The sequence below is a fragment of the Sphaerodactylus townsendi genome, linkage group LG16, assembly GCF_021028975.2.
Source record: "Sphaerodactylus townsendi isolate TG3544 linkage group LG16, MPM_Stown_v2.3, whole genome shotgun sequence".
Taxonomy (NCBI): domain Eukaryota; kingdom Metazoa; phylum Chordata; class Lepidosauria; order Squamata; family Sphaerodactylidae; genus Sphaerodactylus; species Sphaerodactylus townsendi.
Genome location: NC_059440.1, coordinates 9,665,093 through 9,692,395, shown reverse-complemented (window position 1 = coordinate 9,692,395; position 27,303 = coordinate 9,665,093). Strand labels below are relative to the sequence as shown.

General features: G+C 48.8%; 1 protein-coding gene across 1 annotated transcript in view; it reads right to left on the bottom strand.

The window, feature by feature from the left end:
- GIT1 (GIT ArfGAP 1) overlaps positions 1 to 27,303 on the bottom strand; it is a 58,463-nt gene that overhangs the window by 8,373 nt on the left and 22,787 nt on the right. The window contains 14 exon segments of the mRNA XM_048519281.1: positions 27 to 62; positions 64 to 264; positions 1,294 to 1,365; positions 1,367 to 1,447; positions 2,607 to 2,740; positions 2,857 to 2,968; positions 3,214 to 3,311; positions 9,959 to 10,031; positions 11,192 to 11,240; positions 14,883 to 14,925; positions 16,939 to 17,033; positions 18,584 to 18,714; positions 18,964 to 19,050; positions 20,883 to 20,988. Of these exon segments, the coding sequence (XP_048375238.1) occupies positions 27 to 62; positions 64 to 264; positions 1,294 to 1,365; positions 1,367 to 1,447; positions 2,607 to 2,740; positions 2,857 to 2,968; positions 3,214 to 3,311; positions 9,959 to 10,031; positions 11,192 to 11,240; positions 14,883 to 14,925; positions 16,939 to 17,033; positions 18,584 to 18,714; positions 18,964 to 19,050; positions 20,883 to 20,988 (1,318 nt within the window).

The window sequence follows — 27,303 nt, the reverse complement described above, 5'->3', positions numbered from 1 at the left end:
TGGAGCACAAACGGGCCAGCACTCACCCCCGGGTGGAACGGCGGCGCAGGCTGGTCACTGTCAGTCTACACCGGGTTGCCGTCTAAAGGGGTTTCAGAAGCACTGCCCGCTCAGCATGGAGAACGGTATGTCACGCCGATGGGCGGCGGCGGCAGGCAGAGCAACGTGGCTGTGCTCGGGGCGTTCACTGGCCGGGGGCGCCACAGGGTGGACTTGGCCCGCCTGCTGACGGATCTGCATGTTTTCTGATTGCAGCTTGTGAATCTGAAATGACGGCGCAGCAACATTAGGGCGGGCAAGGGACACTTTCCCCAGCTTCTGAAGTAGGCTGGCCTGATGCTCTCCTGGGAAGTTGGCAAGGACCCTCCGCATTCCCCACCCCCCACCCCAAGAGCCCCCCTCCTCCTAACTGGCTTTGCATGGGTGCCCTCATATCCCTGTCTGGTCAGGGAGGGTCTCTTCTAGTGTGCTGTTTGATGGTCCCGTCACTAGTTCAGCATGTTGCAGATTCACAGTTGGCAAAACTTTAATGAACAGAACTGCGGGAGTCCTAAGACCAGAGGTGGGATCCAGTAGGTTCTCACAGGTTCCCGAGAGTAGGTTACTAATTATTTGTGTGTGCCGAGAGGGGTTACTAATCGGTGGTTTTGCCAATGCGATTTTTGCCTTGCCTCCTCTCAGCAGTGCAGCTGCAGAACTGGAAGCTAGTCTGGGGCAGGAGGCGGTGCACCGGCGGCGCTGCAGCCTGCTCTGCGCATGCTCGCTTCCACTTCAAGGACCGCACAGCGGCTAAGGCCCTGCCACAGCCCCGCCCAGGAATGCTCCGTTCGAATGCGCCTGGCCAATGCCTCTGTCGTGTCTCCGCCCCAGCCCCATTGGAGCTACGCCACAGTTTGAATCCCACCACCATGGAAACCTGTTACTAAAATTTTTGGATCCCACCACTGCCTAAGACACACACACAGAGAGCTCTGCTGGGCCAGCATTTCCAATCTTTTCACACCTGTGAGGCCCTGGGGCTTTTTTCTGAGCTAATTCCGGACAGACAATGGTCAGGACAAACCTCCAGACTGAAAAGCCACCGTAGTGACTCACGCAGAGAAACAACAGCCAGCCCCCTCAGAGCAGGGCCTCCTCCTCCTCCAGTTGCAAAAAAACATCCCAGAGAAGCCAGCCTTGGCCATGGGGAAGTTTCCAACCCTTCAATTCACACGCCCCTCCCAGAAATCACAGAGGGTGCTCCGGAGGGCAGAACACTCTCCAAAATGGCTCCCGCAAGCTCCAGCCCCTCACCTCTCTCTGCAACCGACGCAGTTCGTCGCTCAAGCTGTTATTCACTTTCATGAGTTGCTGACCCTTTGCTTCCGGCTGTGGCTAAGGCCTTTCACCTCCAAGTACCTGCAGGGGTGATGTGGGGTCTGTCGGAAAGGTCGGAAGAGTCCATGCTCTTTTTGGGGTGGGGGAGAAGAGAAGGAAGTCTGTGAGACGGGGACACGGCACCTTTGTCCCACTGAAATGACAGACGCGGCATGCTCACAAACATCCCAGCTGCTCAGGGGCTGTCAAACAGCGCTGGAAAGCTTCGACATTGCTGACCTAGCTGGCCAGGGGCGGACAAACTTGGAAGCTGTGGCCTGAGGGAGGCCAAGGGGATGGAGGAATCGGCTACCTACATGGCCAAAAACTCCATGTCTCATTCCCACCACCGATACAGCTGGGCTTCCACACGGAGAGGCCCCTTCCTCAGACATGTAGAATGATGCACCTCAATCCACTTTCAATGCACTTTGGTAGCTACTCACATGGAATGGCAAAATCCTCTCAAACCATTGTGAAAGTGGGATTGAATGTGTGGCCATTCTGCATGTGTGAGAGCCTTTGCAGGAAAGTAATTTATATGCCTAGGATAGCCTGAGGGATCGAGAATTGCAGTTTTCCCGCCAGCATGGCCACTGCCGACATGGCCAGAATTGTAGTCCATGAACATCTGGAGTGCCATAGGTTCGCCACCACGGGGCTAGACTTAGGATGTTGGTCCATCAAAGTCAGTTTGTATTCATTCATTCATTCATTCATTCATTCATTCATTCATTCATTCATTCATTCATTCATTCATTCATTCATTCATTCATTCATTCATTTAATTTGGTAAACCGCCCTACCCCCGAAGGGCTCAGTACTATCTTCCCAGACAGCCAGCAGTTGACTAGGCATTCAGGCAGAATTTGTGCCCATCACCTGCCACCCAGTCCTTTTAACGGCAGATGACAGGAATCGAACCTAGCACCTTCTGAGTGCCAAGCTGATGCTCGTCGGCTGGGCCACAGTCCCTCCCTACATCTTGTCCACTTGCTGGAAAAATCCAGCCCGAGGAAAGAGAAAAGGGGGCACAAAGAATGACTCCGGTTCGCTTCTTAGCAGGCAGAAACAAAACCCAAACAGATCCAGTTGGCTTTCAAACTCTGCTCCCTTCCTTACTGATCCGAATCACCGGTCGATATTTTGGCTCCGGTTGTTCAAGGAGAAGAGAGACTGGGACAGCACTGCTATTCCATTGGTTATTAGCCTTCCCTTTTCCCCACCCCGCTGGTCCCTGTGGAGCTCACCCGGGCCCGGTTATTGCGAGCAGCGTTCCCCCCTCGCAGAGGTTCCTGGTCGGGATCTTCGTCCGAGGCAACGCTGTCGTAGTCGTGCTGGTCGTCAACGTCGTTGGGACCGTGCAGACCGGAGTCGAGGGTCTCTGAGAAGGGTGGGGGTGCAGAAGAATGTTATGATGGAGGGGATGCTGGCAGGAAGTCCCGCCCCCATGAAAACTGGCACCCCCCTCCTTCCCAGCTCCCCCACCCCACCCCTCACCTGTGGGGCTGACCAAACCCTTCCCTTGCTGTCGACGCTTCGCCTCGCTTAGGATATCGATGATAAGAGTGGCAAATTCCCGGGCGTTGAAGCGGGCAAGTTTCTGCCGACCCTAAAGGAGAGGAAAGAGATCTCGGGGTTGGGGTGGAAAGCTCAACGAAACAGAGAGAGCCAGAAGCATCCGGGTTCCTTTCAGAGGCCCGGTCTCCAGCTTTGGCACTCTGAAACGAAACTCCAAAGGTTAGTGCTTTGGATCACCGAAGATTAGTGCGCCAGAGCGGCACCCTTCTTCTGATATTGCCAATATTGCCCCCCACCCCGCCACCCCCCGCCGGCCCCTGACAAATAAGCCCTTACCTGATTGCGTGTTGCGGAGTATTCGGGGTTCACTGGCAGGAAGGGCACGGCACTGCGCTCCGTCACCAGAGTACTGTGGTTCTGCGTTGTGAGCCAAACTTTGAGAAGAGGGGAAGAAACGGGGACATTCAGCAGAGTCCATTTGGGAGGAGGGGGAGGCTAATAAGGGGGCTTCTAGAATACTTTGGGCTCAGAAATGGGGGGGAGGGAGGGAGGCCAAAATAAACTTCATAGAATCACAGAATTAGAAGAGACCCCAAGGGCCATCAAGTCCAACCCCCTGCAATGCAGGAACACACAATCAAAGCACTCCAGACAGAACACTGGGTTCTTCCAAGGAAGGGAGAGGGTGGAAAATTCTGCCCCGTTGTGAAGGTCAGAAGTCACCTGCTGCTTTCCGTGTCACAGTGCTTCCCTCCCACACGCTCCCCACCCCATACATACTGCTGGGCCTCCTTCTTTGCCCCCCCCCATCCTCCAAAAACAGCCACGTGACACAACCTCTTGGCTGCCCCTCAAGTCTCTTCTAAATGTTCTTAAACCTCCATCCCCAACCCAAACCTTCCAAACAATGACAGGTGAAGCAGTTTGGGGCCTTTTTAATTTAGGGGGAAAGAACAAGGGGAGGACACGATCCATTGTCTAGAGCAGGGGGTCCCCCAAAATGCTCAGGGTGAAGTTCCACCCCCACCCCCCGTTTCAGACTTACTCGAACCCTGCAAGGTAGGTCAGGAGAGGGGGTGGGCCCTTTTGGAGCTGTGATACAGGGGGGTGGACGCAACTATAAAATGGCGGCCAGAAGCAGTGAAGCCAAAATGCAAGAGTGAAGAATGGCCATTTTAAAAATACACAGGGAAAGAAGAGTGAGACAATAAAACCAACCGCTTGGTGCCAGTGGCCACGGAAACATTATTTTAACCTGCACAGGTCACTAAATCTCCAGGGACCAATCAGAAGCCTTGCTGGGCAAGAGCCTCACCTGACCCTACCTATTTTCTAAAGGCTCCAGGAAAGGAAGCAGTGAGCACTGTAGCGCCCACAAGCACCACATTGGAGCTCCCGGGTCTAAAGAGAACTTCTTCTGCCTCTCCACCAATGGTAGAAATATGCTCAGCGACGGGAAGGCAAACAAGGAACGAACTTGCACTGTGAGGGCCATGGGCTCAGAGGGGAAAATCAGCATCAGCAACTAGCACTGATGGCCAAAGGTAACTTGGCAGTGCCCCTTGTTGGATTTTACAGTCTTGCATGCAGCAGCACGGAATTCTGGGAGATCTCAACGACATTCGAAAAGTGCCAGTTGGAAACAGTTAGCACTCTAACTCTGCTGAGGAAAGATGTTGTTACGTGTTCTGTTAACCAAAGCCATGTAAAAGCCTTGGGGTTGCGGTGGAAAGCTCAATGAAAATGTCGCCACCGCGTGCAGCAGCAGGGACAAAAGCAGACTCGAAGATGGGAATTATCAGGAAAGGAGGTGAAAATAAAAAGGCAAATATAGTAATGCACTTTGGTATCACTATGGTGTGGTCTAATTCGGAATATTGCATGCAGGTCTCGTCATAGCTTAAAAAGGATACTGCAGAGCTGGGAAAAGAGCAGAGTAGGGCAATGAAGATAATTGAAGGACTGTAGCATCCTTCCTGTGGGAAAAGGCTAAAAACTGGCTTTTCAGTTCAGAAAAAAGGACAACTAACAGAGGTCAAGACAGAGGCTTATAAAATAACACATGGGGTGGGGAAAGTGAATAGGGAGTTTTTTCTCCCTCTCCTGTACCAGAACTTCGGGCACATGATGAAGTTGCTGGGAAACAGATACAGAACAGAATAGTTCTTTATTCAACAAGTAATTAAATTGTGGAACTCACTGCCACTGGATGTAGAAATGGCCACTGGCACAAAAAGATTTAAAGGGGGTTAGGCCGTATCATGGGGCACCCACCCATCAGTGGCCACTAGCCACAGTGATGGAAGGAAACGTCCCTATCCAGAGACAGCAGACATCCGAATACCAGCACAGGGAGGCAGCAGCAGGGGAAGGCCTTGGCCTACATTTCTTGTTTGTGAACCTCCAGGGCAACTCTTTCCAGGGCTGCTATTTTGCCCGCTCTACGAAACAGAACGCTGTACTGGATGAACCCCTGGTTGAATCCAGCAGGACACTTATACCCTTATTTATTCAGAAGAAGAAGAAGAGTTTGGATTTATATCCCCCCTTTCTCTCCTGCAGGAGACTCAAAGGGGTTTACAATCTCCTTGCCCTTCCCCACTCACAAAAAACACCCTGTGAGGTAGGTGGGGAAGAGAGCTCTGAGAAGCTGTGACTAGCCTCAGGTCACCCAGCTGGTGTGTGTGGGAGTGTACAGGCTAATCTGAATTCCCCAGATAAGCCTCCACAGCTCAGGCGGCAGAGCGGGGAATCAAACCCGGTTCCTCCAGATTAGATACACGAGCTCTTAATGTCCTACGCCACTGCTGCTCCAGCATCTGTCTTCTAACACAAGTCCCCTTTTGCGTTTACAGATCACCGTCAGAGGTGGATCTCCTGGGATCTGAGATCTACGCTCCATACCCTCACCTCTGCTACCGACTCCGTTCATGTAGTCTTGGCCAAGCCTCTCTTGCTCCCCCGTGAAAGGCCTTGTACAGGCCTGAAGGCGAGAGCCTTTTGAAACGGGGGTGATGCGCAAATGAGGCTGCTCCAGTGGACAGCCCTGTGGTCCCCCGGACCTTAAAAGACAGAAACCATTCTGGTTCTCAAAAGCTGAAACTGGAAAGAAGAGGCTGCACCCAACCTGCCCCAGATCTCCCTTCCACTCTCTGCAGTTTCGGACATCCCAGTGCAAATTCCAGTGAGGTGGGGTAGGGTGGGGACAGCAGAGCTCCTCTCCCGCAAGAGACATCAACAGGCAACCGGGAAGGACCTTAAATCCGCCTTTCAGGAGCTGCAATTTGGTCCAGATATTGGCTCTGAAATCTGTGCTCAAAGCAAAAAGCAGGAAAGCAGAGGAGGCAGCTGACGTGGGCAGCCGGGGAGAAAAGCCCAAACAGGCCTCGCTTTGGGGACTCTGGCCAAAAACTGCTCAGGGCTCCCCAAAAGTCAACTAGAACTGCAGACGCTGCTTCGAGGAAGGGTCAGCCCCACTCTAGCCATATTCAGCCCTCCCGACGGCCGCTACTCTGACTCACCCCCCCCCCTTTACCAGAGTCTCCAGCGTAGAGTTTGGGAAAGTAACTGCGCTCCCTCTCTCTCTGTTGCAGAACCGCTGCCGGATACTGCTGGCTTGGAATGGGAAGCGAGGCCCACTGGGGGCGGGAGAGGGAGGGAAGCGGCTGCGTTCCTGCAGAACCACAGCTCGGCCCTTCTCCATCCCTTTGGGGTTTGCTGAAGCTGGCCTTGGCAAGCTGGCACACACCACCGCAACCCTCCCTTCCGGCATGCCTAAAAATCCCACTTACTATAGCTAGTGTGCATTCACCCAGGCAGCTCCACCCGGCCTCTCCCCGCCCAACCCCTTTCCCCCGCCACCGAGCTTCTGGCTGTGACTCAGACAAGCCCGGCCTTGCTGGACACCGGCCAACCAGGATGAATTCACCACCCCGACAAGGAAGCAGCGACTCCTTTTGCTGCAGCGCCTAAGAAACAACACCAAGCGAAGCAGTTTCCACCGCTTCTTCCCTTCTCATTGTCACCTCTGCCTTGCTCCAAACAGCCGAGGGGGTTTCCACCCTCACCAATTTAGACTCACATGAACCCTGCAAGGCAGGCCAGGGAGAGCAAGCGACGAGCCCAAAGTCAGCCTCGAAGATTCATGGCCAAGTGGGAATTCAAACTCAGGGCCTTTGGCCACCAAATCCATCCAACCTGCTATCCACCATAACTTCACGACCCTCAATTTTTGCAAATTGCCGCAAATTGCACAACGATTTTTATTTTAGGGGGCAGCCCTATTGGCCCGTGGTAGAACAGGGAGAGAGACTCAGAGACCCATAAGATGTTCATGGTATAAGCACCTGAGAGTCAAAACTCCCTTCGGTCCAGTAGTGTCTTAGAGAACAATATTTTTTGGAGTATAAGCTTTGGACTCTTGTAAGCTCCTACTCCAAAAATCCTGTTCTCTAAGGAGCTACAGCAGTGATGGCGAACCTTTTCGAGACCGAGTGCCCAAACTGCAACCCAAAGCCCACTTATTTATCGCAAAGTGCCAACAGGGCAATTTAACCTGAATACTGAGGTTTTAGTTTAGAAAAAATGGTTGGCTCTGAGGCGTGCGTTACTCGGGAGTAAGCTTGGTGGTAGTCGGTGGCTTTGCTTTGAAGCAACCGTGCATCTCTTCCAACGGGTGAATCACGACCCTAGGAGGGTTTACTCAGAAGCAAGGCCCATTTCCAGCAACCAAGCCTACTCCCAGGTAAAGGATTGCGCTTTTGTTCTTTGCATGAAAATCAGTGGGGTTTAACAGTGCTTAACAGGGTTACCTACACTGCTTCCCCAAAACTTGGTCTTAGGTTTAATGCTAATAATTGAGCCCAGTGGCCCAGGCCAGCCTAGATGTGTGTGTGTGGGGGGGGTCAACTCTGTTTGTGCGTGCCCACAGAGAGGGCTCTGAGTGCCACCTCTGGCACCCGTGCCATAGGTTCGCCACCACTGAGCTACAGGATTCGAATCTATTGTTTCGTTGCTTGAAAAACCAAGTCAGAGGGAGACCTCTTTGCCAAGACCCAAAGACAGGCCTTCAGGCCAGCAACCTAGTCGTGTACGGTTCCTGCAGGGTGGGAAAGGGATTTTACGCTTCAGGGGGATATAAGTAAGACAGGCAGTTCTCCCTAGCAGTTAAGAAAAAACAGCATGGAACCAAGCCTCCAAGGTTACACCTGCCCCATTCCAACGGCACCCACTGAGGTCTAGTAGTTGGATTTTACTACGGATGAGAAAGGAGGAGAGGGTGGGGAACAATGGGAGGGTTTTATCCGTCTCAAAATACAAATGCACACTCAAGATCAGCTGGAAGCACAGCTGGAAGGGGCCAAAAACGTCATCCAGTCAATTCTTTCTTCCTGATCAGTCTCCCTGAAGCACATCCCCCCCCCGCCCCGTCACAGCGAAGAGCTCCTGCCACCCCAGCCGAGATACATTCCAGTCACCCCTATCCAAGCACAGTTCCCTCCTGAAGAGAAACCCATGCAATATCTGTGCTCCTTTTAAACACACGCTCGGGAATTAGAACCCATAACCGGAGCAGCAAATGCAGAATTCGTGCTGGGCACAGAATACAACATCCTCTGCAAATTTTTTATCTTTCTGAGTTGGATCACAAGCTTGGAACATCATGAGAACTCAAAGGCCTGCTGCAAGAGCTATGCAGGATTTTGGAGGTGGGGCGTGACTATGCGCCTACTGAGAAGGGGTAGATCAGGAGGCCAGTCAGCTGAGGAACCCCAAGGGATCTTTTCTGGGGGCAGCTGTCTGTTTAGGAAGGCCCGTCTCCCCTGTGGGGGCATGCCGACCCATGGCCCTTTGCAAGACTACAGCCGGCCTCACTTGCACCAGCCGAGGGCAGTGTGATCAAAAAGGTGATACCTGTCCAGTTTCCAAGAAGGAGGAGGAGGAGGAGAATTTGGATTGATACCCCACCTTTCTCTCCTGTAAGGAGACTCAAGGTGGCTTACAAATCTCATTGTGGTTCTTCAATGCCTAGAGTTATCTCCAGTTCCTGGGCTGGTGGCAACAAAGTGCAATATTTCTGCTGACAAGGCATTCCCCTAAATCAGTGATGGCGAACCTTTTTGAGACCAAGTGCCCAAATTGCAACCCAAAACCCACTTATTTATCGCAAAGTGCCAACCCGGCAATTTAACCTGAATACTGAGGTTTTAGTTTCGAAAAAACGGTTGGCTCCGAGGCGTGCGTTACTCGGGAGTAAGCTTGGTGGTAGTCGGTGGCTTTGCTTTGAAGCAACCGTGCATCTCTTCCAACGGGTGAATCACGACCCTAGGAGGGTTTACTCAGAAGCAAGCCCCATTGCCAGCAACCAAGCTTACTCCCAGGTAAAGGATCGCGCTTTAGTTCTTCGCATGAAAATCAGTGGGGTTGAACAGCACTTAACAGGGTTACCTACACTGCTTCCCCAAAACTAGGTCTTAGGTTTAATGCTAATAATTGAGCCCAGTGGCCCAGGCAAGTCTAAATGTGTGCGTGTTGGGGGTGGGGGTCGACTCTGTTTGCGCGTGCCCACAGAGAGGGCTCTGAGTGCCACCTCTGGCACCCATGCCATAGGTTCGCCACCACTGCCCTAAAGGGAAGGTAGTTGACTCCAAGGGAGCAGGGCTGGAGAGAGATCGCTGCAGACGGAGCGACCCCTGATCCAGGAAGGGGGGAATTGACCTGAAGCCTAGTTCGAAGAAACAGCGAAGGACAGTAAGGATAGATGCATTAGGGTTTTTATTATTTTATTTGCTGGCCTTTACTGATCTCATCCGATATGTGGCTTGAATTATTGTTATTAGATTTCTTTAAGAAGCTGCTATTCTGCCTGGGTCATCACACCTCTTTTGGTCACCTGTTAGGAAAAGGAGCCTCCTGGGAGAGGGAGGGTGCTCTGGGCCCTCCTAAATTAGGCCCGTACTGGAGTGGTGGCAGCCCATAAAGATCTCCCCCTCTACTTCTGACAGGGTCTAACGCAGTTCTTCTCCTCTCAACCTCCTCACGGCTCATCCTCCCCAGCGGTAATCAGACACGCTACCATCACCTGCATCATTTTCCCGACGATCCACCTCGTCATAGACGTCCATGGCCAGTTCTTCAAAAAGGTGGTTGCTAAGCTATAGGGAGAGAAGGGGGAGGAAAAGGAATGCCATTTCATACAGCAATGGGGGGGGCAGGGGGTACAGGCATGGGAACGGGAACGGCAGGTCCTGGGTGCTTCAGGGGGAGCAGGTGACGTATGGGTCATGGAACGCAAAAACATCACTTGGGTGCTGGATATTTTGCATCCAGGAGAACATGCTTACTCTGCCATCTCAGTTTGTATAGGCATTTAAAAGAAGAAGAAGAAAAGAAGAAGAGTTGGATTTATATCCCCCCTTTCTCTCCTGTAGGAGATTCAAAGGGGCTTACAATCTCCTTGCCCTTCCCCCCTCACAACGAACACCCTGTCAGGTAGGCGGGGCTGAGAGAGAGTCTCTGAAGAACCCAGCGACCGCCCAAGGTCACCCAGAAGCTGGCGCAGCGAGTGCACAATGGTTCGAATTCCCTTCAGATGGCTCTCCACGCTCTCCAAGTGGCAGAGCGGGGAATCAAATCCTCCAGATTAGAATGCACCTGCTCTTAACCACTACGCCACTGCTTTCACGGGCACAAACCATGAAACTGGGACCCCAAGAACTCGGATTTTATTCGAGAAACAAGAAGTTTCTAGTCCTCATGAGTATTCTTAAAAGTGGGTGTGGTGAGGCCTGCTGGAACCTCACAAGCCAGAGGGATCAATGACTTTCAGGACTTGTGTGTGTGTGTGTACGTGTGTTGGGTGGGGGTGGGAGGTAAACGGTCTGAAAAGTCCAAATGCTCCCCCTTTTCTGGTAAGTGAGAGCAGAATTTTAAAAAGTGGCAGTTATGTTTAAAAAAATCAGCAAATGTATTTGTCCTGCGTGCATAATCGGTTTCAGCCCTTCCCAGTATAGGGTGAGGGTTAGGAGGTTAAGTGCGAGAGGTATGCACAATTTCTCCCTCCTGATGTGATGAAGTTTCCACAGGACTGCACCACCAGTTGCTCTAATCCCCTTCCCAGACACGCAACTCCTCTCTGCACAAAGAAAAATAGTTCTCAGCTGGGGAGGAGACGGAAGTTCTTGGGAGCAGCTCAAGATAATGGATCCTATTTCAGCAGAGGAAGAGACATCAGGACAAGGGCCCCCCCCCCCCCCCCCCCACACACACACAACCAAAATCAGAGTCCGGTCCCGCCCCATCCTACCCCTCTTACCGCTTGCAATTTCTTCTTGGCTGCCTTTGCCAATTCAGAAAGGTCCAGGCTAGGAAAGTAGGAAGACAGAGAGAAAGGTCATTTGATCCCTATCCCGTAATAAGTCATCTGCAAAGGGGGCTTATCGTCTTACCCCTGCAGGGTATCCACCTATCTGCAGGGGATCCTACTGAAGACACAGGCTCCAGATTTGGAAAGAGCGGGAAAGGATCTATCGCCGGCATACGGATAGGATTCGCGTGGCCAAAACAGTGCCTAGGCAAGGGCTCCAGTGCTAGCGAGGAAGGAGGAAAATTGTGCACAGAAAACACTTATGGGGACCTTCTAATTTCTTACATGCTAAGATGTAAACGTCTAAGCACTGAAAACATTAGAAAAATTGGGGATTTGGGAACTTTCCACCGGGGGGGGGGGGAGAGGGGTGAACTGGTAGCGTTTGCAAGGAAGGCTTTCCTCAGCCCCCCAAATGTTCCTTGGGGGACAGTCAGCTCCATCCACCCCATCCCCAACACACAAAATGCAGATAATTTTCTGCATGCAAGGGGGGGGGGGAGGTTGAGCAGCTGCATGCAGACAAGCCAAACAGTCAGTACCTTTGAGACATGCACTTTGGACGCACTCTGAACTCCCAGAAGGCAGCAGGGGAAGAAGAGGATAAGGGAGGGCGTTAAAGACCCCGATCTGCACACCACCAGCAACGCGCCCCTAAATGTGTACTCAATTCCCGGGACTCAGGGTCTGCCAAGGAATGAACCCTCCTACCCAGGTCATTTTTTGGGCTAACCCTTGCTCAGTAGAAGGTCTGGGGAAGAGCTTAACCTGTTGACGTTCACCACTCTATCCTGAAAGATCCCTTTCCTATGGCCATTTTCGCACAGGCAGGATAATGCACTTTCAATCCACTTTCAATGCACTTTGCAACTGCATTTTAAGAAGAAGAAGAAGCAGAAGCAGAAGCAGAAGCAGAAGAAGAAGCAGAAGCAGAAGCAGAAGAAGCAGAAGCAGAAGCAGAAGCAGAAGCAGAAGCAGCAGCAGCAGCAGCAGCAGCAGCAGCAGCAGCAGCAGCAGAAGAAGAAGAAGAAGAAGAAGAAGAAGAAGAAGAAGAAGAAGAAGAAGAAGAAGAAGAAGAAGAAGAAGAAGAAGAAGAAGAAGAAGAAGAAGAAGAAGAAGGCGGCAATGGCAACAGCGACAACTTGGATTTATACCCCGACTTTCTGTCTTGTAAGAAGACTCAAAGTAGCTTAAAAACTACTTTCCTTTCCTCTCCCCAAAACAGACACCTTGTGAGGTAGGTGAGACTGAGAGAGTTCAGAAAGAACTGTGAAGAAGAGTTGGATTTATATCCCCCTTTCTCTCCTGGAAGGAGACTCAAAGGGGCTTACAAACTCCTTTCCCTTCCTCCCTCACAACAAACACCCTGTGAGGTGGGTGGGGCCGAGATGGCGCCAAAGAACTGTGACTCGCCCAAGGTCACCCAGCTGGCATGTGTTGGAATGCACAAGCTAATCTGGTTCCCCAGATAAGCCTCCACAGCTCAAGTGGCAAAGCGGGGAGTCAAACCCAGTTCCCCAGATTAGAGTGCACCTCCTCTTAACCATTACGCCACGCTGGCTCTCCTGTGTGGAATAGCAAAATCCACTTGCAGACAACTGTGAAGGTGCATTGAAAGTGCATTATTCTGCATGGGCGGAAGTGCCCTAACCTGTGAAGTGGTCAGAGGGAGGGCAGGCAGCAGCCAGGGATCCCTCCCCATGCCTGATGCTGCCACACTGAGCCTTCAACAGGCCCCTGATCGGGACAGAGACAAAGCTGGAGGAAAGCAGGCCGTGGTTTTGATCAAGCCCAACTATCATTCAGCTGAGCGTTCCTCTATTGTAGGAAGAGGCTGGATTGCATTAGGACAGTCGTTTGCAATTTTGATTCTCGTGAGCCACTCCGGAAGCCAATTTCTGGCTGAAAAGTGAGGTAAACCCAGGGCATAAGGTTAAGAACATAAGAACACAAGAAAGAGCCTGCGGCCGGATCGGTGACAAGTAGTCCGCATTCCAGTCCAGCACTTCTGCTGGTCTCGTGAGTGGGCCCACCAGGTGCCTTTTGTGGGAGCTTCACATGCAGGATGCAGTGAAAGCAATTTCGCCTTCTGCTTGCTGTTGCTCCTGAGCGACCTGGTCTCGTCTCAGTGCATTTCGGCAGTTTCCTCAGATCAAGGAGGATCAAGATTGGTAGCCATAGATCGACTTCTCCATAAATCTGTCCAAGCCCCTTTTCAAGCTATCCAGATTAGTGGCCATCACCACCTCCTGTGGCAGCACATTCCAAACACCAATCACGCATTGCGTGAAGAAATGTCTCCCAGTCGCATGAAGTGAACGGCAGGGGCTGCAACTCAGTGGCACAACATCGGCTCAACAAGCAGCCCTCAGCCACCTTCCTTTTCTTTACAAGTGATCCTCGGGGGCTCTGAAAGTGCGTTCTTTCCTTTTTGAGAGCAGGGTTCAGCAATCTGTGGGAAAGCTCCGGATAAATTCATGGATTCAGTGTAATTCGAACTCATCAGACTTCAGTGGGCTGATAAAATCTGTAGTCTCATGCAACCGATCTGGAGAGCTGCAGGTTGCAGACTCCTGCTCTAGAGAGCTGCTCCCAATCAATGCCGAGCTCAACAGACTCAGGAAAAGGAGCGTCATCTTCGCCAGCTCACAGCTAACTGGCTTGGCAGGCGGGAGGTCCCAGGTGCTGCCCCCTGCCTTCTTCCACTGGAAGATTTTCGGTACAAGGTACCAGGAAATACCTGCCCTTGCCAGAGGCCCACAATGCTGAGCTAGAGGGGAGGAACAGGGAAGCAAGGAAGCACCATTGAGGCCAACAGAACAGTATAAATGGAGATCACCCAGGATGCTTCCATTAAAATCCCGTGCACCGATGGCGGAGCCTTTTGCAACTCATCATACATGACTAGAAGGGTGTGGTTGGTTAAATCCCGGGTTATAAACCATAGTAGCATTTTTTTCTGATAGCGCTATTTGCATCTGTGGCTGGCATCTTCAGAGGATCCTCTGAAGGTGTCAGCCACAGATGCAGGCGAAACATCAGGAGAGAATGCTACTGGAACACAGCCATAGAACCTGGAAAACACACAACATCCTAGTGATTCCGGCTGTGAAAGCCAGACTTTGAAGATGTCCAGCCACAGATGCAGGCGAAACGTCAGGAGAGAATTCTACTGGGACACGGCCATACAACCCGGAAAACCCACAACACCCTAGTGATTCCGGCCATGAAAACCTTCGACAATACATATCATACAGACCACCGACAAGTTCACAAACCAAAAGTTATTACCCACTAGAAGAGTAAACCAGATTGAGTCTTTCTTTTTCCTTTTTGCCTCGGGAGAAGGCAGGATGGAAATAATTATTTATTTCAACGTCCCCTGTTACATTTATTCAGCAGAGAGCCCCCTGCCCCAACAAGAAGGAAACATCGATGCTTGTGTGCCCTTAGGAATTATGTCCCACTGAATAAAGGGCCATTTGCAAACTCGGTAGAAGAGGCAGAACTCCCTTTCCTGATTTCACTCAAACAGGAATATGTGTGGCACCCACGATGTCCACAAGGTGGCAGCATTTGTTTCCAGTGAAATGTAAGTCATAGACGGGGAGGGAGGGAGCAGCGCTGGGCGGGGGCTCACCTGTCTGCCATCTGCGGAATGATGTAATGCCCATTCTTGTGATCTGCAATGGAAAGACAACAGCAGCTCAGAGATCCGGCCCCAAGACTCCGCCCCGTCCACTGATGTGCGTTTCTCTTCAACAGTAACCCTTCGTTACCCAGGATTGCTCACTAAAACCAATCTCTTTTTTCCAATCCCATAATCCTAGTCTTACGACACTATTTCTTGCAGGCTTTTGATGCCTGATTGAATTGCTTTTTTAAATTTTGCAATCCACCCAGGGTCTCAGCAAGGAAGGCAGGTTGTAAAGGAAGTTAATAAAATACAGTAGGGGAAGTCCAAAGAGGGAATCTGTTGGAGGGGAGTGGGGGAGAGTGAAGTGTTTTTTAAAACTCTACAGTGATCCCTAGCTCCCTTTTATTGTTATTTGGTTGACTAGTTTAGTGGGTTAAGATATAAGACTATAGAATTACTGGAATCTATATATTACTATAACCTAATCACCATTGGATAACCTGAACCTAGATATTAATGTAAAAACAATATATGTCTTCTAAGCTATATCAACCAAGCTGTAACAAGATAAGAGTACCCCTCCTTTAAACCAGTATTGTATTATTATTATTTTTCCTTTTGTATTTTTGTCTCCTTTCTTCTTATTTCTTTCCTTTCCATTTAAAATGTATGTGTGTTTTGCCTTTTTAATGTCAATAAAATTTATTTGCAAAAAAAAATACAGTAAAAATAAATACAAGGTCATTTTTCCTTTCTTCTTTTATTTGGGCAAGAGAATGTCTGCGAGCAGCTCTGTGGAACTCTCATGGAACCGTGAGCTGGCAAAAACCAGCGGAAATTCATCCATGAGGCATCAGCACGTAAAGTACTCTGCATAATTCTGACTGCCGCGCTGGAAAAGAAGAAGAAGAAAGGAGTTGTACGCTGGGGAGTTAGCTCCAAAAGACCAGATGCACCCTACTCGCTTATTCGAATGACTCTCCAAAACCATTCCTGGAGGCTTCAGCCAACTGAGGTCTTGCTTACAGAATGTTCCTCCGTTATGGGAGGAGTTTCCTGTCATATCACATTTGATTGGCTCATTGATGGGACACCGTACTGCCCATTTCGGGATCTCTTCCAACCATGCTTGATCTGACACCTGCATTGAAAGGATTCCAGGTGGCTGGAAAGACCTCTGGAGATCCACTGCCGGTCACAGTAGACAGAAATGGGTAGAAGAAGAAGAAGAGTTTGGATTTATATCCCCCCTTTCTCTCCTTTAGGAGACTCAAAGGGGCTTACAATCTCCTTGCTCTTCCCCCCTCACAACAAACACCCTGTGAGGTGGGTACGCGTCGGTAGAGTTCTATGCGATCAACTGTGATTAGCCCACATCACACTACTAGCTGGCATTGTGTGGGAATGTACAGGTTAATCTGAATTCCCGCGGTGATACAAGCTTCCCCACAACTCAAGTGGTAGAGCAAATCGTAAACGTCCGGTTCCTCCAGCAGGATCGAGAGAGTGCACTCTGCACCTTGTTAGCCACTGCTCTCTTCGCCACCGACACGCCCACTGCTGCTAATTGTCTGACTTGATGTACGGTAGGCAGCTAATTGTCTGACTTGATGTACGGCAGATCTTTCATCCCAGGACACCCCAATATTGCAGCTCAGCTTGCCCTTCCTCCCTTGTTTGGGCATTGAGCTGACATAGCTGTTTCAATTTCTTTTTGATCCCAGGCGCTGTCTTCGTTCTCCTCCATTTCAGCCTCCTCCCCCAGTTTCGTTGCCTTCAGTCATCCCTGTCATCTTTTCCACTATTTTAATGGCAAAAAACATTGAAACGCAAATGCATTTTGGGCCAGGAAAAAAATGTGATGCAAAGGAAAGAGAGGAACTGGGGCCAAACCCTAAGACTCTCAGGTTTGTTTCTCACAGTCACACTAATGCAAAATTGAAACGGTCAGTTGCTTGGCAACAGTTAGAAGACACACCAGGAACAAAATAGGTGATCCTGCTGGGGCTCAACCCTTGGTTACAAAATCCTCGCCCGGTTTGATACCCGGCTCCCTTACCTGGTTTGCGCCCACAGAGATAGAAGGCCAGCCTGTCTGTAAGCTCATATTGACACTCCACTAGCCGTTCGGCCAACTCATGTTGGGATGCCTGCCTGCAGAAAGGGAGGTCAAAGGTCAAACAGTCTCCTCAACTTATATAAATACAGTTATCTGTTCCACATCACTGGGGTTAGAACCGCAGCGCGACCCCCCCCCCCCAAATCTGGAAATCTGTGTAACATTTTTAGACCCTCCCTTTGTACCAGAGAATAAGTCTGATTTCTTTTCCTTTTATTTTAACTTTCAAAAATAAATTGTGTATATTTATGGTATTAAAAGATAAAATATTATGATATTATACAATACTACTCGTATAGTTTATGCATTTCTGAGTTACTAAACTTTTTCTATGTCGTCTACTGATCTTCACATGCTGTCTGCGGCGTCCAAAAAACTCCCCCCCCCCGCCCCCAAAAATTCCCATTTAATGTCTCATGCCTATTCGTGATATATTAAAACCACAGTGGGGAAAGTCGCGATGTGGAAGGTGGAAGGCTGAACACCACTCAGACAAAGTCAATGTAAAAAGAAGAATTTTATTGATTTGGGTCGCCCTGGCTACAGGGTGCTGGAACTGAGGATTCGTGTCCTCAGTTCCAGTACTTATTCTATTTACAAAAGCAGACAGCAACCAATCAGCTTTTCCCCTCCCCCCAGTTCCTGGTCTCTCATTGGTTCTGACGGAGCTGCATAGTTTCGTTTTGTCGTAGCTCCTCAGCTCGGTTTCCCGCTCAAACGCAAAAAGGTGGGAACTGGTGATTGCTGGGAATTGTAGTCCTAATCATATATTGAATTACAGCCCTCACCAAAAGACAAGTAACAAAAGCTCCCCATCACCATCCATCTGTTAAGCTTTTGTAACAGTCTCATCTTTAATTCCCTGACCTGGATTGGCCAGGCTGTCCCGATTTCAACAGGTCTTGGAAGCTAAGCAGGATTGGTCTTGATCAGTATTTTGGACGGGAGGCCACCAACCACGGTTGGACACAAAGGCAGGAAGTGGCAAACCACCTCTGAATGTCTCTTGCCTTGAAAACCCACCAGGGGGCAGCCACAAGTCAGCTGTGACTTGACGGCCAAAAATATATTTATGTAATGTGACACTTTACCCCTAAGAAAGCTCAAAGATTTCTATGTCACCACAACCCCTGGATGGAGTTCAAGAGCTTCCAGACAATGAAAGTCAGCAACCGTCGCTGACATAAAGTGATAGTTAAGAAGGAGGAGGAGGAGGAGTTTGGATTTACACCCCACCGTTCTCTCCTGTAAGGAGACTCAAGATGGCTTACAAGCTCCTTTCCCTTCCTCTCCCCACAACAGACACCTTGTGAGGTAGGTGGGGCTGAGAGAGTTCCAAAGAACTGTGACTAGCCCAAGGTCACCCTGCAGGACTGTAGGAGTGCGGAAACACATCTGGCTCACCAGATAAGCCCCTACCACTCAGGTGAAAGAGTGGGGAATCAAACCTGGTTCTCCAGATTAGAATCCACCTGCTCTTAACCTCCACACCACGCTGGCTCTCGAATACATGTCCGTTCCCCAATTTGGATCCAGTGTAAGGCTCTCTGTAGGCACTCCAGTCACAAGCCACACCAGTGCTCACCTAGCATAGTCGATGGGGGTGCGGCCGTTCACATCGGGGGCTCCTGGGTCAGCTCCGTATACCACAAGCAACTCGGCCTGAAGGATCTGGCCCGCTTTGGCCGCCACATGCAGAGGGGTCGTTCCTTTCTCCTGCAAGAATGGGAAATTTGTTTGCACACAACACAGACATATATGGGAAGAATTCCCACCAAGTCTAAGTCCTAAAATCTGTGACAATCTGTTATTGCTAGATGTCCTACAGTTTTAAAAAACACCTTTATAATGCATTGGTTTGTTGCTGTTGCCTGCTTTGGGCCCCAGTTTTCTGGGAGGAAGGAGAAGCTGCATAAACTAGGGCTGAGCGTGGCTTCCTATTCAGCCTCAGTTACAGGGTCTCACCGGGTGGAAGAAGTTGGCTTGGGCCCCCAGAGAAAGCAAGCGCAAACAGGTTTCCAGGTTTCCTGTCCGGACACTTGAATGCAACTGCTGTGGGAGGAAAGCGAGACAGAGGTCAGGGAACAGGAAAAAACAGACCCGCCAGCCCACCTCCACTCATCCAGGCAAGGCCAAGCGAGTCAACGGATGGCTCCAGTCAAAAACCAGCGCACTAAACTGTCACAAAAGGAGCCCCACAGCACAGTGTGGTAAGCTGCAGTTCTGCAGCCAAAGTTCTGCTCAGGACCAGAGTTCGATCCCGATGGAAGTCAGTTTCAGGTAGGCGAGTCAAGGTTGACCTAGCCTTTGATCCTTCCAAGATCGGTAAAATGAGCACCCAGCTTGGTGGGGGCAAAGCAAAGGCAGAGCTACACGGGGGCGGGATGCGTGCGTTGAACCAGGCACGCGCCTGGGGGCAGCAAAAATTTCAGGTTTGGGTGCTGTGTGGTTTCCGGGCTGTATGGCCGTGTTCTAGCAGCATTCTCTCCTGATGTTTCGCCTGCATCTGTGGCTGGCATCTTCAGAGGATCTTCAGCCAGCCATACAGCCCGGAAACCACACAGCACCCAAGTGATTCCGGCCGTGAAAGCCTTCGACAATAAATTTCAGGTTTGTTTTTTGTATTTTTTACTGTTTTTCAGTTTCTGGCCTGCAGGGGACGCAGTTTTTAGGCTAGCAGCACCAAGATTGCAGGGAGTTTTTGGGGGACTCTCCTGATGATACCAGCCAGGTTTGGTGAGGTTTGGTTCAGGGGGTCCAAAGTTATGGACTCCCAAAGGGCATGCCCCCATCCCCCATTGTTTCCAATGGGAGCTAATAGGAGATGGGGGCTGCACCTTTGAGAGTCCATAACTTTAGACCCCCTGAATCAAACTTCACCAAACCTGGCTGGTATCATTAGGATAGTCTCCTAAAGATACCCTGAAATTTTGATGGTGCTAGCCTAAAAACTGCGCCCTATGCAGGCAAAAAGCTGAAAAAACACTAAAAAATACAAAAAACACAAACGAACATTTGGGGGGCAGCAAAACTCAGATTTTGCACCAGGCTCCATTTTCCCTAGCTACGCCTCTGGGGTAAAGCACAGATGATTGGGCAACACAATGGCAAACCACCCTGCCTAGGAAACGTAATGACATCACTCCACGGGTCAGTAATGACCCGGTGATTGCACAGGGACCACCTTTACCTCTAATTGTAACAAATGCTATCTGCTTGCTCTTTTACATTAGAAAGAAAACAGGCTGGGGGTACGTGGTGGAGGTGTATAGTATGAGAAGAGGGAAACACTGGAAATGTAAAACAAGGGGATGGTTCTTTATAGGTGGTGGATGTGCACAAAAGTTTTAAAATTTTGGGGGGGAAATTCATACAGAAATTCAGAAAATTTGCACCCACATAGAACAGTATCTAGATGGCACTTGAAAATGAGATGTCATTATCAAGATATTGATGTCGGAGCCTTGAAAATATTCCTTTTTCTGAAGCCTAGGGCTGGACTGAAAGCTAGCGTGGTGTAGTGGTTAAGAGCAGTGGACTCTAATTTGTACAATCAAATTTGATTCCCCACTCCTCCACATGAGGGGCAGACTCTCATCTGGAGAACCAGGTTTGATTCCCTGCTCCTCCACATGAAGCCTGCTGGGTAACTTTGAACCAGTCCCAGTTCTCTCAGCCCACGCAGAGACAGGCCATGGCAAACCACCTCCGGACGTCTCTTGCCTTGAAAACCTTACGGGGTTGACAAATGTCAGCTGTGACTTGATGGCACTTTCCACCCCCACCAGGGCTGGAATCCTGGGGTGCAACAGGAGCACTCCTCTCCTGATCTGCAGGCATAATTTGGCACTCACTAGGTACAGATATGCACAACATGCCCCTACCTTGCTGAGGTCCTTGGCAGTCACGCCGTCGTCATCCCGGCATGGAAGCTTGTGGACAAAGGCCAGCATCTGGTATTTGGCACGGATGAACTCCGACTTGGTGGGGCTGAGATGTGACAAAAAAGCAGGATCAGTGAGGAGCTGGATCGATGCCGCCCGGCATTATTTTAGAAGCAGCCTTTCCTCACATCCAGCAGCCCCTTCCCCCATATCCCAGAGGAGTGCAGGCTGGTCACTCTGCACACGAACAGAAGCACTGCCATCTCTCATTTACTGCAAGAGATTCGGACGCACACTGCTCGTCCGTCGGTTTCCTAGGATTGTTTCTCCCACTGCAAGATTCCTCAGTGGCACTTCGGCTTACAATCCAGAGCTTAAATGTTCAATAAAACAATACACAAGTACACAGCAAATTATATATCACTTAACCTGGGAGCACAGTCAAAGCAGCAAAATAACCCAACACGCACAACACATACAATTTCTTTCTACTGAGTCACACAACAACCTACCAAGGTTGCTCTTGTCTACCCAGACTGGCAATGGCTTCCCAGGGATCCTTTCAGAAGAAGAAGAAGAGTTTGGATTTATATCCCCCCTTTCTCTCCTGCAGGAGACTCAAAGGGGCTGACAATCTCCTTGCCCTTCCCCCCTCACAACAAACACCCTGTGAGGTAGGTGGGGCTGAGAGAGCTCAGAAGAACTGTGACTAGCCCAAGGTCACCCAGCTGGCCTGAGTTGGAATGCACAAGCTAATCTGAATTCCCCAGATAAACCTCCACAGCTCAGGCGGCAGAATCGGGGAATCAAACCGGGTTCCTCCAGATTAGATACACGAGCTCTTAACCTCCTACGCCACTGCTGCTCAGCCCTTATGGTTTTCTGCACAGCTGTGTGCTTCGCGGCGGGGTCTCCTTGTGTTTCCCCATTTACACACCATAGAGAATGCCCGCTGTTTCGCCTGAGCCTAGCCGCCATTTTGCCTGCCTCCTGAGGAGAGAGCTTCCAGATTCATGTGGTTGTTTGCTGCCTGCTTCCTAATTTTTTTAAAAAGACCATCCAGTGCCAGATTTACCTATAGGCTTGGCAGGCCGAAGCCTAGGACCCCAAAATCTAGGGGGGCTCCGGCCAAGGTGTCGAATATTTTTGACACTGTTGTAGGCCTTTCTTATACGTGCTGTCATAATGCACTGTAGTCTCTAAACATCCCTTCAGTAAGTTTCCTTGCACTCCGTTTCAGAACAATACGGTCTTAAGCCAATAACTCAACACTAGCATTGATTTCTGTATTCATTTTGTCCTTCTGGAACTTCACTAAAGTGACCCCATTTTGTGAACCCCATTTTCCTCTAGTCCTGTGGGTGAGGTATTGGGAAGGGTTTCACAAGTGGAATACCCTAGGGCATAGGTGTCAAACTCGCGGCCCTCCAGATGTTATGGACTACAGTTCGCATCATCCCCTGCCAGGATCATGCTGGCAGGGGATGATGGGAACTGTAGTCCATAACATCTGAAGGGCTGCGAGTTTGACACCTATGCCCTAGGGCCGTGGTGGCGAACCTTTGGCACTCCAGATGTTATGGACTGCAATTCCCATCAGCCCCTGCCAGCATGGCCAATTGGCCATGCTGGAAGGGGCTGATGGGAATTGCAGCCCATAACATCTGGAGTGCCAAAGGTTCGCCACCACGGCCCTAGGGCTTCTCTTCATGTAAATCTGAGGCCAGGATAGATCCTGGGATAGATCAAAAGTGCTTAAAATTAAAACGAAATACAAAAAGGGTCCCCTATTGATCCCCTGGAAATGCCAACGGAACTGCTCCTGCGTGGGCAAGGGAAGGCAAGGAGAGGCAGAAAAGCCGAAGGAAGCAAAAGGTAGACCACTCAGCTCTGCTCTGCGCAGGCGGAGGGGAAACTGTGCTTTGTCTGCTCTTGAAAACCACGGGACTCTGATCTGCAGCGTGGTGAGTTCTGAATAGAGGGAAACACATGCTTCATTGAGAATCTGACTTAAAGGGTAATGTACACTTGAACCCGAAGAGACCAAATGGGTACGAAGGCCAGGATCTCAGGTGGAGGAATTCTGATTTTCTCAACTGGAGATGCTGGCTGAGCCACAGTTCTCCACTCAGATGACCAACGATCAGATGTTATTCACCAGTCTTTCAAAAGGAGTTAATAGAAAGGTCTCAAAACTCCTGCCGGTTTAGCTGAGGGCTCCTACTTTCTCGAACCTGTGGCTCTCCCAGATGATGCTATTTCATGACAGATTTCTGTTGTAATCCACAAGTTCCAAACTAAAATTCTCTCAGGAAGCCTTATTTGCATGTTAAAGTCCCAGTAGGACACTAACTGTGCAATTCTAAGCAAAGGCATGCTTTACCAAGGCCCCAAAAGGAACTAACGGTTAGATTTGAGTCCAGTAGTACCTTAGAGACACATAGAAGTTTCAGGATATAAGCTTTCGAAAATCAAAACTCCCTTCATCAGAAACAAAACACATGCTACTAAGCTCTGACTCTCAAACACCTTTACCCTGAAACTCTTATTCATCTCAAAGGGGCTACTGGACTCAAACTTAACTATTCCCCTGAAGGCCAACATGGCTGAAGCAATCTTCAGTTGCATTGTCAACTACATCCCCTCGAATTTATCTTTTAAAAATTGGAACCTTCTCTCTCATTTCATCTTAGATGACGTGCGTTTTTGCTTTGTTGTTTTGGGAAAAAATAGCAAAGATGTCAAAAAGGATTGCAGAAACAGCATGATAAAGATCAGGAACATTTTCGTCAACTGCGGAAATTGAAAAGGGGATGGGGTGGAGATAGAGACCCCGATTCCATCAATTCTAAACAACGTTGCTTGTGTAAAGTACCAAAAATCCAAAGAAGGAGAAGCAGTGGCGAAGGAGGTTAAGAGCTCGTGTATCTAATCTGGAGGAACCGGGTTTGATTCCCAGCTCTGCCACCTGAGTTGTGGAGGCTTATCTGGGGAATTCAGACTAGCCTGTACACTCCCACACATGCCAGCTGGGTGACCTGGGGCTAGTCACAGTTTCTCGGAGCTCTCTCGGCCCCACCTACCTCACAGGGTGTTTGTTGTGAGGGGGGAAGGGCAAGGAGATTGTAAGCCCCTTTGAGTCTCCTGCAGGAGAGAAAGGGGGGATATAAATCCAAACTCCTCCTCCTCCTCCTCCTCCTCTCCTTCTTCTTCTTAATCATGAGAATTTTACTCATCCCTTTGCAAAAACACTAATCTAGGATTCCAGATCATAACTGCTTTCCTCAAACAGATTTAAAAATGGACAATACATCCTTTAGGCATTTTTGTCATTTAAATTCTTGAGAGAGAACATGATCCTTATCTATAGCTTCACAATATGTCAGAAGAGGTTTCAACGTAAGTTTCCATACATGGACCAAAATAAAATTTTAATTGGAAATATTGAATCTAAGGAGGTTTTTTGGTTTCCTATTTTTTTCATTGATTTCAGCGAAGGAATTGGCCTACCCTGATCACAACATGTGACCTAGCCATATTTTATCAAATTAGAGATATCAGCATTGACAGAAAAATTAACGTAACTTTCACATTTAACATTTAAGAAACCACTGGGTGCTAACTGAGCCGTAGATGTCTTTTCTTGTCGAATAATCAACTGGGTTCTTCAACTTTTTATTGGTCGTGTTTTTATGATGATTCTCAAAGCAATTCCTTTATCAAAGTGTCCAAATCACTGGAGTAGCTACTCTGAAATAGTCCCCCCCCCCTCTGCTTGCCAAAATAATTTTGCAAAAATATAGTCCGTTATGGAATCAGAATCAGAGCATGAGCCTGGTTTTTCCATCTATTAAATTTGTGTTTTATGAGTATACAAATTACACAAGTTGTCAAAAATGTAAATCTGTAGATCTCTTTCTTTCGGAGCTAGTTCATGTGGTTACACATCTATAATTTAACACTAACAACACAGTGTAACTGGCTCAGTCAGATCTAGCCAGAGATCCATGCCTTAGCAACATCTAGACTGGACTGTTGCAAGGTGTTCTACTTAGGGCTACCCTTGAAGAGTGTTCAGAAGTTGCAGCTAGTGCAGAATTCTGTTGCTAGACTGCTTGTTGGGGCCAGCTACCGAGACATAAGAAGAAGAAGAAGAAGAAGAAGAAGAAGAAGAGAAGAAGAAGAAGAAGAAGAAGAGAAGAAGAAGAAGAAGAGAAGAAGAAGAGTTTGGATTTATATCCCCCCTTTCTCTCCTGCAGGAGACTCAAGGGGACTTACAATCTCCTTGCCCTTCCCCCCTCACAACAAACACCCTGTGAGGTGTGGTGGGGAGCTGAGAGAAAAGCTCCTGGAGGAAGCTGTGACTAGGCCCAAGGTCACCCAGCTGGCGTGTGCTGGGAGTGTACATGCTAATCTGAATTCCCCAGATAAGCCTCCACAGCTCAGGTGGCAGAGCTGGGAATCAAACCTGGTTCCTCCAGATTAGATACACGAGCTCTTAACCTCCTACGTCATATGATACTATACCATTATACTGGCTACAGATCCACTTCCAAGCCCAGTTCAAGATTCTGGCCTTGTCCTTTACAGCCCTATTTGGCTTGGAACTGAGGTATCTGAAGAACCCTCTTATTGCATATGTTCCCGAGAACTCACAGGGAGATGCCCTCCTGACTGTTCATCAATCAAAGAGACTACAATTTGGTGGGTACACAAGAAAAGGCCTTGTTGGTGACAGCCCCGCAATTTTAGAATGTGCCCATGCCTCCTTATTGTTGATCATTAGGAAGAAGTTGCAGACCATTTTCCTAAGGACTACATTTGACTGATTTAGTCCTTATTTATTGGAAGTCCTAATTATAATTTTTAATTGAGACCTTTTTGTATGTTTTCATAACTTGTTTTATTTACAGTGGAACCTCGGTTTTCATTGCCTTCGGTTTTCATCGGTTTCTGTTTTCATCGATTTTTTCAGTGAAAATTTTGTCTCGGTTTTCATAGATTTGCCTCGGTTTTCATCAATTTGCAGTAAGGTGCCGGGATTTGTGGAGAAAAATCAACCAGACAAAGCTGTCACAGGCCGTGTCTGCAACTTGTTTAATGACAATGTCTTGCCCCATTTCAGACAAATCTTAAAGAGGCGTCAGAAACAGACCTCTTGGGACAGCTTTCTGGTGCGACATTGGTCCACTGGCTCTGAAGCTGGTCCTAGTGTAATTGTTTGTTACTGTTTTCAGCATTAAACACTATGTTTATTCACCCAAAAATGTGTTTTTGGTATGTTTTTTGGAGTGCCTAGAACAGATTAATTGGATTTACATTGATTCCTATGGAAAAGTTTGCCTCGGTTTTCATCGGTTTCAGTCTTTATCGATTCTTTTCGGATGGATTACCAACGAAAACCGAGGTTCCACAGTATATTGTTCTAGCTTTAAAAAAATAATTGTTTAGTTTATACTAGTTTATATTATAAGCAGTCTTGAGTTCCACAAGGGAGAAAATCAACTAATAAACATTTAAATAAATAAGTAAAACTATTCCATCTCCATATACCTCCCGGTGCATATCACGCAAATGCAAGTGTTCTCTTGGCTTAAATGTAGCATGATATTGTCTGCCTGCAATCTGGTTTTCAGTTGTGGTTGATCACTAACAATTTCTCTTATTTGTTCAGTTCTAACCATGCAACAGACTCATCACGTACCAATGTGTAACTCTTAAGTAACAAGGAAAGGGGAAACCTGCTACGCTGCAAAGTTTCAGAGTAGCCCATGAAGTATGGAATGCAGTTTGAATGCAGCGCAATAATCACTGCCAAGTTCAAAATTTTCCATGTTTTTAAAGTAGGAGCTGCCATTCAAAACAATCCAATGCCTTTGCTTTCATCCTGATCCTATCATAGTTCAGTAACCTTTTTGAAGCTCCCGAGAGAACCTTCCAAAAACAAAGGTAGATGCATCTTAACGAATATATTTGCAAATATCCTTCAGGCAATTGGCTAATGCAGCAATCTTGGCTATTATAAGAAATCTGTTCAGAGGAATCATCTCCACATAGGTCTCTCTTATATTGGCCTTTTCCCAGGAATCTGGAATTTCTAACTCTGCATAGAATTTCGAACTCAGGATGAGGTGGATGAACCGTGCTTTTCAGGGTGTCTGTTTTTAGACCATGTTGGCGTGAGTCCTTTCCTTTGACCGAGGCCAATTTGTTTGTCGTTTACATGCCATTTATATGCAATTCAGACAAAAAACAGGAATTCACTTTAATGATATTTCTGTTGGATTTTACTAGCATGGCCATCCCTAGTAGGGAGAATCCAGTGTCAGAAGCTGGGTTTTTTAACTGAAACATGGGCCCTTTCCGCACTGCGGAAAGGGCGCTTCTCCACCGGCAGGAATTCTGCCGGTGGTAGGAATGG